Genomic DNA, 13,372 nt, shown 5'->3' with positions numbered 1-13,372 from the left:
TTTCCATGTATAATCCTTGGTTGGAATATAGGTTTCTGCAAGACCCCTTGGGCCTATGGATTTTTGTTTTGTTTTGTTTTGTTTTGTTTTTGTTTTTTGTTGGTCTCCTTATGGAGTTCTTGTCTCCTCCAGGTCTTTCTATCTTCCTTTTCTTCTTCAAGGCTTCCTGAACTCTGCCCAAAGTTTGACTATGAGTCTCTGTATCTCCTTTGATGCCAGGGAAGGTAGTCTTTCAAAGGTCCTCTGTGGAAGGCTCCTGTCCTGTTCTTTGTCTTCTTCATGTCTGATTAAAAAATGGGGTGCATATTCTGGACATTAGCCCTCTGTCAGATATAAGGTTGGTGAAGATCCTTTCCCAGTCTGTAGGCTGTTATTTTGTTCTGATGACAGTGTCCTTTGCTTTATGTAAGCTTTTCCATTTCATGAGGTCCCAATTATTGATTGTTGATCTTAGAGCCTGTGCTGTTAGTGTTCTGTTCAGGAAGTTGTCTCCTGTACTAAAGAGTTCAAGGCTCTTCCCCACTTTTTCTTCTAACATGTTTAGTATGTCTGGTTTTATGTTGAGGTCTTTGATCCACTTAGACTTTAGTTTTGTGCAGGGTGATAAATATGGATCTATTTGCATTTTTCTACCTGTAGACAACCAGTTAGACCAGCACCATTTGTTGAAGATGCTATCTTTTTTCCCATTGTATTGTTTTGGCTTCTTTGTCAAAAATCCAGGTGTCCATTGGTGTGTGGGTTTATTTCTGGGTCTTCGATCCGTCAGTGTGTTTCTATGCCAGTACCATGCTGTTTTTATCATTGTTGCTCTATAGTGCAGCTTGAGATAACAGATGGAGATCCAGAAGATCTTTTATTAGACAGGATTTAGCTATTCTGGGTTTTTTTCCCATATGAAGTTGAGAATTTTTTTTCAATATCTGTAAAAAAAAATTGTGTTGGTATTTTGATGGGAATCGCAATGAATCTGTGGATTGCATTTGGTAGGATGTCCATTTTCACTATGCTAATCCTACTGATCCATGTGCATGGGAGATCTTTCCATCTTCTGACATCTTCAACTTCTTTCTTCAGAGACTTGCAGTCTTTCACTTGCTTAGTTAGAGTTACACCAAGGTACTTTATGTTATTTGGGGCTATTGTGAAGTGTGTAGTTTCTCTGGGTAAGATGTTCAATCCTCATTCAAAAAGGCAAAGGAGACAGACATCGGAGGAAGGAGAAAACAGGGAATAGGACAGGAACCTACCATAGAGGGCTTCTGAAAGACTACCCAGCAGAGTATTGAAGCAGATTCTGAGACTCATAGCCAAACTTTGGGCAAAGTGCAGGGAATCTTATGAAAGAAAGGGGAGATAGAAAGACCTGGAGGGGACACGAGCTCTACAAGGAGAGCAACAGAACCAAAAAATCTGGGCAAAGGGGTCTTTTCTTAGACTGATACTCCAACCAAGGACCATGCATTGAGATAACCTAGAACCCCTGCACAGATGTAGGCCATGAGTGCTCAGTGTCCAAATGGGTTCCCTAGTAATGGGAACAGGGGCTGTCTCTGACATGAACTCAGTGGCTGGTTCTTTGATCAATTCCCCCTGAGAGGGGAGCAGCCTTATCAAGCCACAGAGGAAAATAAGGCAGCCAGTCCTGATGAGACCTGATAGGCTAGGATCAAGGGGAGGAGGACTTCCCTATCAGTGGACTGGAAGAAGGACATGGGAAGAAAAAAAGGAGGGACAGTGGGTTTGGGAGGGGATGAAGGAAGAGACTACTGCTGGGATACAAGGTGAATAAATTATAATAAATAAAAAAAGAAATTAAAATTTTTTTAGATGTGGTTCAGAGCTAAACAGAGAATTCTCAACAGAGGAATATTGAAAGTCAGAGAAAACTTAAAGAAATGTTCAATGTCCTAGCCATCCAGGAAATGCAAATCAGAAGGACCCTGAGATTCCACCTCACAGTCATCAGAATGGCTAATAAGTACTCAGTTTGGAAAGGCTGCTAATGGCAGATTCACAATTGGCTGTATGAGCCTAGCTGAATCCTTGGATAAGAGCCTCCCATGTCTTAAATGTAAACTAAGATGATTTGTCTCCAAATGTTTGTGCCACAGAAGTCCAGCAATCTCAGTATTTTAATGATTAAGCCTGGGGATTTGTATCAATTCATTCAATTCAGACAAAGGTTGGGTCTACATCGGTGTGATTCTCAACTCTAAACGAACAGCTTGGGGACATTAGCAACACCTGTCCCTAGTCTCCTTATCCTCTCCATAAAACAAATGCAGAGGTCTACGATTTTGTATTTTATTAACTTGTCAATATAATTGCTTTCGTATGTGTAGAAATGGCCTGTGAGTAAGCAAACTGAACGATCAGTGTCACTGTGCTGTGTTTTCCAGCGACAGTGAAGAGCCACTGGAATCCCTGTATGATAACGAAGCAAATATTTCCATCCCAGTAAAATATGAAGTCGGACTACAGTTTTACAGGTAGGCCGAAGCTACTTTTATTCACTGGCCGCTTTCTGATCACCAAATGGTTCTGCTGCTGTGGTCCCTGGCTAAGGGCATCACCTCTCAGGAACTTAAAGGGACAGGTACTCCAGTGCTACTCCAGACCTGCCAAGTGAGGGATTCTGGTGTGGTGCCCAGCATCCATATTAAATGTCTAACATTTGGGAACCTGTGTGCACTGAACTTCAAAATACAATGTGCTAATGACAGGCCTTAGCGCCTAAATGTAGCCAACATCCTTGACACAATGCAGTGCTTGCTGACAAGAGGGCAACATATTTCTGCATATTTCTGGATCACTCTTTTTGTCCTATAGGATGAGATCTACCTGCCCATTCCATCACACGAGGTTAAAGCATTTCACACTGGCCCATCACTAATTTCTTCCACCCTCCAGACACCATCCTTTCTGTTCAGACCTTGTTTTCTATTCACATGCCAATCGTGTTTGTAAACTTCCACTCTACATACAGTGTCTCTTTCTGAAGCACAATTGCACACTTTTTTCTAAATAAATACATGCAGTGCATGTAAAAAGATGAGCACCATTGTCAAGGCCAGCCTAGTCCAATGGTCTGTCGCTTTGTTTGTTTCTTATGGTGCTTTCTCTCTGCTAAAGGGAGATCAGAAGGCACAGGTCATAGGCTAGCCACATAGACTTGCTTATATTTCTGAACCTTTGAAGTCTGTTGTCTGTTGTCTGACTTGCTGTATCCGCTTCTGTCAGCACAAAGATTTTTCCCAACAATTTTCCACTTAGTTCAAATCAATTTTTGGCACACATTTATAAATATCTTGGCTGAAGTGTTGCTTTGAGAGGTAATCTTAAGTTTTAGGGTCATCCAAAGACCATGACCTTTGAAGGGTTGATTGAGTTTTTACATCTAGCAGTAACGGGATTTTTAAATTGTGTAAATGTTTTTTTGTTTGTTTGTTTGTTTGTTTTTAAACTAGTGTTTTCCCCTTTCACCCTGCTAAACACAACGAATTTCAGCCTGGTTTTTCTCTAAGTGTAAATGCTAGTAGATTCATGAGAACTCTTCATTTGATAACAATGAAATTACATTTTGAAAGTCACATATAACTTAAACTATTGGAGTCAAATAAGCAACGACTATTGAATTAAGTGATTCTTGCCATCCTCAAATATTTAATTGATGTTTGGGGGTAAAAGTATCAACCTCTGCTTTAAACTCTGCAATTATTTTTTTTTTATGAAATCATATGATGAGGGGAAAGAAAAGAATGAAGTCAAATAAAACTTCAACTTTACCGTACTTTTTTCTTATTTTTCCAAGTTCTGCAAGTGAACACCACATTTCAATTGCTGCCAACGAGACTATCCCTGAGCTTATTAATTCCACCGATGACATTGGCAATGAAATTAATGTCTTCTACATGGTAAGAAACTATCTCTAAGTCAATAAATATTCTAAGTAAGTTATCTGTATTAACAAGAAAATGCTTCATTATTCACTCTCCATATCCTAGCATATTTTTTTTCTCAGTAAATTAACTTCGTTAGAATATTTTGTTCAAATTAATAATTATAGCAATGTTTGGCCTTTTGGCTAAGATTACATGCAAACTGGTAATCATACCTTGAGTCAATTTTAAAAGCCAAAGCCTCTAATTTCCTTATAGAAAGAAATATTTACTTAGAATAACTTGTTAGAAAAAAAGTCATTCTAGTGTCAAATAGATACTACAAATGTAAGGTGTGTTCATACTCCATATTGTTTTCAGTATGGCTAAAAAAATCATGTTTCACAGAATCATGACAATTTCAGAAATGAATTCTGGCAAAATTCCTTGGGGAATATTTTCCTTTATTTAGTGAGTCACTATTTCTTTTCTGTGGATTTCTCTCTTTCATATGAATTATACTATAAATTATTACTGTTAGCACTACAGCCTCCTTAAGTAATATTTTCTACTACATTATTTTTTTTATTTTAAATTTTTGCTGGAAACTCTACCTAAACTCTATAACAGGTCTGTTGTGGAACTTCAGCCTGTGTAACATGAAGACTCAGCAGTATTCAAGGAGAAAAGAGCATTCAATTCAAGTATATATATATATATATATATATATATGCCATCAAGTGATACAATACCATTATAAACGAAGCCAGTATTAATCTTTTGGGGAATTGCCAACAGTGAAGAATGAAGTTCTCTTGCAAAATGGGAAAAAATGCTTGCTTTTGAGAGGAATGTCTGTTCTTTGCTAAAATTACTGTGATAAGTTACATTCTGGAAATTGGCATGAATGCAACCTCCCTGGTCACTTCTGGGATGTGATTTTGTAGATCAGACTCCTTGGCTTCTGGAGCATAATAAACAAATAAGAAAGAAAAGTGAAAAAAAAAATTTGATTACTGTAGATTTTCATACATTGTAAATTACTAGGCTCCAGGTTTGAGATAAGAGCCCCCTCTTATCAATAATATTAACATAGATTATAATGTTGGGTATCTCTGCCTTTTTTGCTGTTAAGTTCTAGAATTAAACTAATGGGCTACAAATAAAAGAACATATTTAGTGGTAATCTTCCCTAAGAAATTATTAATGAATGAAAAACTTCAGCAACACTCTAATAAAAAGCTTAAGCTTTGAACTTTTAACACCGAAATTACTTAAACAAATAAGCATTTGTTCAGTGAGGACAATGTTATCTGTTCAGTGGAAAGAGAACATGTTATCATATTTAGCTACACTTGCTACTTACCAGTTTTCCAAGCTTGTAAGGTTTTCTATTGTTTTCACTTTGCTGCTCATGGATAAAACAGAGGTAAGGGAATCTAAGACCTAGAGTTAAAGGCCAAAGCAATACTGCAAATCAGATGATTACCACAGCGAGTTTCACACGGCTATTAAGTGTCGATAGATAAATACTGTGCTTGACATTTAGCTACTATAACAGTGGCCATATTCTCAATTAACCATGACGCTTTTTGGAAACATGGCATAATAGATTTAAGGAACATGAAAATTTTTTCGGTATGTGAGATATAAAATTTATGATTTACTATGTGCAAAGAATAATGACAAGTAGTTTATGCAGTAAAGTGCTTCTAAGGTATTTAGATTGCGAGAAACTTTTGCTTTCTGCCTTATGCTCGGTCTTTTCCAGTTTTTAGAAGGAGGCTTCTTATTTTTTTTTAAGTGATACTAGCAGAATATGTGATTGCTGACTGTCAGAAGCAGATAGCGTTCAACCGAAAGGCTGTGCCAGCTAAGCCCTGGACATATTACCCTAATATGGTTGCGGACCGTTTTCATGTAAGAGGCCAGACATGGCTTCAGGAATCTCCACAGTTCCAGAGCTGCTGAATGACTTAACCTTCAGCACCACGGGGAATCATTACAGACCTGAATAGCTCTCAGTATAGGAGGCTTTATTAGCTAGGCAGTCCTGGCATCTGTTGGCGAAGATTATGAGTTCTAAGTACATGCATACATCTGAGTGCATCACACATACACACACACACAGAGAGAGAGAGAGAGAGAGAGAGAGAGAGAGAGAGAGAGAGAGAGAGAGAGAGAGAGAGATGGTGTACCTGGCTAGAGAATAATAATCATGATAATTTTCAATTACTGATTTTCCGCTAGTATTTTCGCTGGCCTCCTCAGCCTGGGTTAACACACTGAGGTCACTTAGCACTTAAGAATGCTACTGTGTACTCAGCCTGTTTGTTAACCTGCCTGTAAAGGAACAATGTAATCACCAACCCAACCTGCCTTAGGTCTCCCACACACACAGCCTAACCGATGTATAGCTATAATGTTCAGCTATTTATCCCTTCATGCCCCTGACTCAGAGCAATGTCTGCTTTGTTTATGTTTTATGGTAATCATTTGCTGGAAACAGCAAATAGACAGGAAGCGGCTTATAAAATGAGTCTCTGCCATAAGTTCCAAAAGCAGCATTCAGATGTTGCATGGTAGAATTTGTCATTTGTTTATTGTCTGGGTCATTTGGGATCAGTTGGAAATAGTGACTTGTAAAACTCTGTTAAAGATTTCTGTAAAGTCTCCTTCGTTTCTTCCTGACATGATGTTTTCTGCTAACAATGTTCAATAAAAGAGAGAACAGCCGTTTGTTAGGGGCAGATCTATGTGGATAGAGACATGGAGCAGACTAGACCGATTCGAACTAAAATAGCAGACAGACAGGAACGATGGATGACACGGGGAGAGTAAAGTGGAGATTTCAAATCTGGGCCTTCGTGGTTAGATGAACAAAGGGAAGTGCTCTGATTTCCTTCCTTAGTGCAATTGCAACACAGTGTTGGTGACTTAGTTTATCGTTAATGTATCCAATCTGACTGCAACTAACCCTAGTAGTATCCATACACGTAGTGTTATTAATCCTGGAGTGAAAGACGAAGAAAACAATATAATAATAGCAACTGCCATCAATGAGCATTCATACTTTCTGGTTGGCTTAATTAAGCCAATTCCCATGTGATGTCATGAACCACTTCATGTGGATGACCCAGAATTTTATATAACTTAGTATCAATTAAGAACCAAAGTCACTGGAGGCGGTGGTACACACCTTTAATCCCTGCACGTGGGAGGCAAAGACAGGTGGATCTCTGAGTTCGAGGCCAGTCTGTTCTACATAGTGAGCTCCAGAACTGCCAGGGCTCCACATAGAAAACCTGTCTCAAAAACAAACAAACAACAACAAAAGAACCAAAGTTTCCCCAGTACTCAGAGGTCTGGCTGAGGTATGCAAATCTCTGTTAGTATAAGGCCTGATCTAAAAAGTGAGTTCTTGCCAGCCAGGGTGATATAGTGAGAAAAAAAAAGACAGAAAGTGGGGAGGGAAGAAAGGAGACAGGGAGAGACAGAGGAAGGGAGGGAGAGAGTCAGTCTGTCAGTCTGTCCTGGGGTGACCGTGGCTCAGGAGATCCCCAGAGCAAGTTAGCTAGGGAGACTAGCAGTACTGGCCAGTTCTGGGTTTGGTTTAGGGACCATCCCCCAAAGGAAATGGTAAAACAGCCATGGAGGAAATTTTCTGATCTCAATCCCAGGCTTCCAAGTAAACATCCATGCAAAAATTCATGTGTGTTTATGTATGCATGTGCCCACATGCCGGTGAACATACATGCACAAATGCGCACACACAGCGCAAGCACAAACACATGAAAAGAAGAAAGAAAAAGAATCCCAGTCCTTTGTAAGGGGGAGAGGATGCTTTCGAAAGAAGCCAAACTTGATTACACGTCTATTTCTCCCCTGTAGATTAGAAAAAGAGGACATTTCCCAATGCCAGGACTTCGGCTATCAATTTCCTTCCCCAATTTGACCTCAGATGGTTATCCTGTACTGTACCCAACTGGATGGGCATCTTCTGATGTAAGTCACACATGCTTTTCAATTATGTCATTACTGCTATCCTCCTTTCCAAAAATTACATTTACTTACTTCTTGTGTGTGTGTGTGTGTGTGTGTGTGTGTGTCAGGGGAGGGGTGGCTTGCATGTGCCACCGTGCACAGAGGACAGCTTGTCCTGGTCAGTTCTCTCCTTGTACCATGTGGGCGTGCAGTTTGGTGACTCAGCATCAGGCTTAGCAGCGAGTGCCTTTCACCAGGGGCCCTGGGACAGAACTCAAGTCGTTAGGCTAGCAGGGATCACTTTTTACGTGATAACCCTTCTCTCCAGCCCACTGCTGTTTTCCTCATCTGAAATGTGCGAGCTTTGTGTTATGTACGACATGGGATAACGTTTTGTTAAAAACAAACAAACAAACAAACAAACATGGAGACGCATTTAAAAATTAGTAGCTATCAATTACTTAGAGTGTGTAACTTTGTATCTGGGGCTCCTGTAACAAACTGCAGAAAGTGAGTAGATAGACATGATTTTTTATTATTTAATAATGCTGAGGGCTGCTGGGCATGGAGGCACACAACTTTAATCCCAGCACTTGGGATGCAGAGACAGGCAGAGCTCTGTGAGTTCGAGGCCAGACCCGTCTACAAAGAGATTCTAGGATAGCTAAGGTTCTGTTACACAAAGCAACCCTGTCTTGAGGGGGAAAAAAAGAAAAGAAAGAAAGAAAGAAGCACGATAATGCAATACTGCTGAGAGGCAGCCGTTCAGCATCAAGGTGCTGATAATGGAGTTTCCCTCTGGGCCATGCTTTCTCTCCCAGCATTTAGTGTTTGCTGGTACTTCTGTGCACCCCTTGGCTTTCTCCCTTTTGTGATTCATTTCTGCCTCCATTATTTTCTGCACACCCACCACTGGCTTTCAGGCCTTCCTGAAATGCAAAATGTTCTTACCTAGAGAGCCTTAATTTGATCACATCCGCAAAGACTCAGTTTCCAAATAAGGTTGCATTTACAGGTTCAGGGTGTTAGGATTCAGGCATGCCCTTTTGGAATCATAGCGCAAGCCAGTAGATCCTAGGCAATTAATTATGGATGAATACTTGACATGTTTGTTGCACGTTTCATTTATTCAAGGGAGTCTAATAAAGAAACCTTTTTTTTTCTTCTAAACATATATAGCTGTATATGAAGCAGTAAATTAGCATTAACTTACCCCACATAGTCATAACACTGTGGCTCTGTTGCACTTGTAGCACTGAATAGACTATGTGCTGATTATTATTATTGTTGTTACTTATTATCATTGTCTGTTTAGTGTCTAAAATGCAAAGACACCACAAGTGTTGTTAGTGAATGTATGAGTTCAACATTTAACATTACGCCTTCTTTTCACACAGTTTTTAAAAACTAAAGCATTCTCATAATTAAAAAACAAAAGCATAGCAACAGGAGTATTTGAAGTGTAATCACTTAATTGTTTTGCTAAGGGCGAAGTAAAAAGAAACCTGGAATTTTCCTCTAACCCAAGAAAATAGGCCTCAAACAGGCATCAAATCGGGTAACATATGCTAATGCTTTTTTTTACCTTGATGGAATATATATTCTATTATAAATTATACTCTATATCTTTTATATCTGTGTATTTATATAAATTTATGTATCTATGATATATAGATATAATTTAGCATATATTGAAAAAATGTACCAGCTTTTCTTTGAAAAAGGATAAGATTAATAACTGTGTTATTCATGAAACAGCTCTGCTAGCACCCTTCTCTGTTATAATTGCAAGGGTCACGAAAACAATGATTATGACCTGGGGTGTCATAATGATGTCTTGCAGCCTCTCCTATCCTGCACACCCACAAACGGACCTTCAATATAGATCAATGGCTGCCATTCACAGCCATTGTGTTACTGCTCCAACTGACCTTGTTCTGTTGACTCTGGCGGTGTCTAATGAGAAAATATTTCCTTTTCTTAGAATGTGAACTGCAAACCCCAGAGCCTGGAGGATCCTTTTGGTATCAACTCTGGGAAGAAAACGACGATTTCGAAGTCTGAGGATCTCAAAAGAGGAACAATCCAGGTGAATTAAGCTTTGTTCTTTCTTTATGCTTTCATAAGTGCAGCACACTTGATATCAACCTAGAAGGAGGTTACTACCTGAAGCATTTTAACTTAGGGCCTATGATCAGATTCCATGCCCCCTAATTTGTATCTCTGACAATCCAACAGGATTGCAGTACCTGCAAATTTGCCACCCTCACATGTAATCTCGTTCCTTCTGACGTGAGTCAAGTGAATGTTTCACTCATCTTGTGGAAACCGACTTTCATAAAAGTAAGTGGCTGCATTGCTCTAGGCTGTTCTTGAGACAAACCCATAAGTGTTAGCTCACTATTAAGTATGTGTGTGCAAATCACAGCGCTGCTGTGGAAGGAACATGAGGCTGGGAGTCTCCGAGAATGTGACCTAAGACCAGCTCTCCTTCAAGAGTGGTGTGGGCTTCTGTAACATTTGAGTAACAACATTTCCTCCTAAGTTCCCCGACAAAGTGTTCCCGGGCTCTCTCATTCTTAAATCTTTGCACTATAAACGAGAAACACTTCTCCAGCGCTGAATTTTATGTTTATCTTAATAGTTTGGGACCTGAGTAAGGTTCAAAGAGTGAGAGTGTGACATTCCGAGGTATGATTAGCAAAGCAGAGAGCTTGAATACACTGTAGAGTGGTGATTCGTTTTCAGACAGTCTATACAGGAACATTCTTTACCCCTCACAAAGCCACATCTATCTGAAAGCAGAATGTTTTAAAACACAGTTTGTTGTATTTTGTATTTCTTGTTCGTTTCTTCAAAGAAATATTGAGTCGATCATACAAACCGAGAATTTCAGGTTTGGTCCTATGAAGATGATAACATGTCATGGGGGTTTAGTATTATTAACTTCATGCACAATCCTTAACAAATACCTCTGCATAGTCCTCATCATTGGAATGAAGCTATCCCACACCTAGATGCCTATGAGGCAAGTTTGAAGTTTTTTTTTTTTTTCTAGAGAAAAATCTGAGTAGAAATTATTTTGAAGTTTTTAATTCCCATTCGATAAGAAGGAACTAAGGGACAGTTTGGTGGAGGGAGGGGATTAATTCATCACTGAATTAGTCTCACAGAACAATCTCAGCATTTTTTTCTATTTTCTTTTTCAAAAGTTCCACACATGTACACGGTACATCTCGATCACATCTACACCTCAATCCCTCTTCCAATTCCTCCCCCAGCCACCCCCAACATCTCGTCTCCGTCTTATAACTTTGTATTTATTTTCACTCTTTAACCCACCGAAGGCAACAGGCCTGGGTGTGAGGTCATCCTCCAGGACATGGGGAGCCCAGCGGCGGCCACAGTCCTAGCAACACTGAATAGACTCAGCAGACTGTGCTTTCCATTTACTTATATGTAACCTCAATAAAGAAGGTGATGGATCTGGTAGGGAGTGGGGGTCCATGGGAAAGGGTTGGATGGAGGGAAGGGAAAGGAGAGTGATGTAACTATATTTTTAGTTAGAAATATGTTTTGTTTTGTTTTTAAGAAAAGTGACTTTCCCTTCCCCAGGAGCTATCAAGAGTTTCTCAGCTAAAGGTGGGACGCCGGGAGCCTCTCCCAGTCCACACTGGAACCTTTAGCTGGGGTGATCTTGCCCAGTCTTGCGTGGGTGAACGCAGCAGATGTGATGATTATTCTGCTCAGACAGGAGCACCTCTCACCTTGGTCGGCACGGCACATTAATAATGAATCATACCTGCTTTTCAGGCACATTTTTCCAGCTTAAATCTCACTATAAGGGGAGAACTTCAGAGTGAGAACTCGTCGCTGATTTTAAGTAGCAGCAACCAGAAACGAGAGGTAAGTGCGGCTGCGTTACGGATTTCACAGCAAACTTGTCCATGGTAGTCTAGCACTGCGTCTGAAAGCGTTACGGATTTCACTGCAAACTTGTCCATGGTAGTCTAGCAACTGGAAACGAGGGGTAAGAGCAGCTACGCGTTCGAAAATAATATGCATTTCACTCCAATCTGTCCGTGGTGTTTTCTGATTCTATACAGGGATTTAAGCAGCGACTGATTTGACTCTGGTCGGAAATGGTTTGGTTTCCTTTTCGTTTGTTTCTAATGTGATTTCAGGCATGGGCTTGCTTACTCCTTAGGATCTAGGAAAGCCATGCTGTTTATAACGCATGGACCATGTTTTACTTTGTTGCTTTTAACAGTAACAGTAACTGGATGTTTCCATGTTTACTTTAGTGACGAATAGATGCTTGTGAGTTTCCTCCTTAGGAGCTAACATTATAAAATCTATTACAGTAATTGCCTGTATACTGTGTGTGTATTTAAATATATATTTAAAACTACACATATAAGTAAATATATATACACTCATATATCTAAACCTATAGACTTATACATATATATTTATACATAACTATATGTAAGTAAATATATATACTTATATATACTTTATATATACTTATGTAGTATTAAATATATACATATATATTTAAATATTCACATGCATAATATACAGACATTTTATGTCAATATATAGATTTATATTTTATGTATTTATATGTAGATATATAAATAGCAAATATGTAAACATATTTATATGTAAATATATAATATTTAAAACTCCTTCACTTAGTTTTTGGGAAATCCAAAACAAAGATGAGGCCATTCAAGCTGAATCCTTAGTAGAAATACAATTCTTTCACTCTCGACATTTTAGAAAATAAAGCCAAGGGACTTGTTTTAGACAAAAGCATGATTCTCTCGTCTTATCATGGGAAACTTTAGAAATTCCATCTGGATGAGCCCTGCCATGTAAGTTGTAAAATTCTGTTCCTAAGTGCTCTACTTTTTAGTGATAATAAATTTGCTATTATTGGACATTTTTAGTAAAGGAAAGGCATTTTTAAATGTAAACCCAATGTTTTCTCTGTATACAGTCGCGAGATTAATTACACTGTTAGAAAAATATCGCCTGCAAGAACTCAGTGTTCCGGGAGCCCTAATGGGTGTTTATCAGCGTTGACAGCCTTGTTTAATACTTTCAGCTGGCTGTTCAAGTGTCCAAAGACGGGCTCCCAGGCAGAGTGCCACTGTGGGTCATCCTCCTGAGCGCGTTCGCGGGTCTGCTGCTGTTAATGCTGCTCATCTTAGCGCTGTGGAAGGTAAGCACCTCAGCTGTTCTGTTTATTCCAACCACCAACAGACGATCGGCAAAGCAGGTTACCCGTGATCGATGCTTTGGAACATAACGGTATGTAAACACTTGTGATAAGCCAGATTTAAAAAAAATTAAAATAAAATATTTCATACATCAAATACTATATACATATCTATTTTGCAAAGGAAAAATGGTTGCCTCACTTGGGGATATAAAACTCCTAGGGACCCCTTTAGAGGTGAGGCTTATTGAAGAGCGTTTAACATTTAGCTAGGATGTTA

At 39.2% G+C, this 13,372-nt stretch overlaps 1 protein-coding gene across 2 annotated transcripts in view; it reads left to right on the top strand.

The window, feature by feature from the left end:
- Itga1 (integrin subunit alpha 1) overlaps positions 1-13,372 on the top strand; it is a 154,603-nt gene that overhangs the window by 130,212 nt on the left and 11,019 nt on the right. For both annotated transcript variants that reach the window (XM_060385733.1, XM_060385734.1), the window contains 7 exons: positions 2,403-2,492; positions 3,815-3,917; positions 7,773-7,886; positions 9,850-9,954; positions 10,104-10,208; positions 11,679-11,771; positions 12,979-13,095. In XM_060385733.1, the coding sequence (XP_060241716.1) occupies positions 2,403-2,492; positions 3,815-3,917; positions 7,773-7,886; positions 9,850-9,954; positions 10,104-10,208; positions 11,679-11,771; positions 12,979-13,095 (727 nt within the window). The remainder of the gene's footprint in view (positions 1-2,402; positions 2,493-3,814; positions 3,918-7,772; positions 7,887-9,849; positions 9,955-10,103; positions 10,209-11,678; positions 11,772-12,978; positions 13,096-13,372) is intronic.

Source organism: Meriones unguiculatus, chromosome 6 (assembly GCF_030254825.1).
Source record: "Meriones unguiculatus strain TT.TT164.6M chromosome 6, Bangor_MerUng_6.1, whole genome shotgun sequence".
In the NCBI taxonomy this organism is placed as follows: Eukaryota; Metazoa; Chordata; class Mammalia; order Rodentia; family Muridae; genus Meriones; species Meriones unguiculatus.
This window is presented reverse-complemented; position numbering and strand designations above follow the sequence as displayed.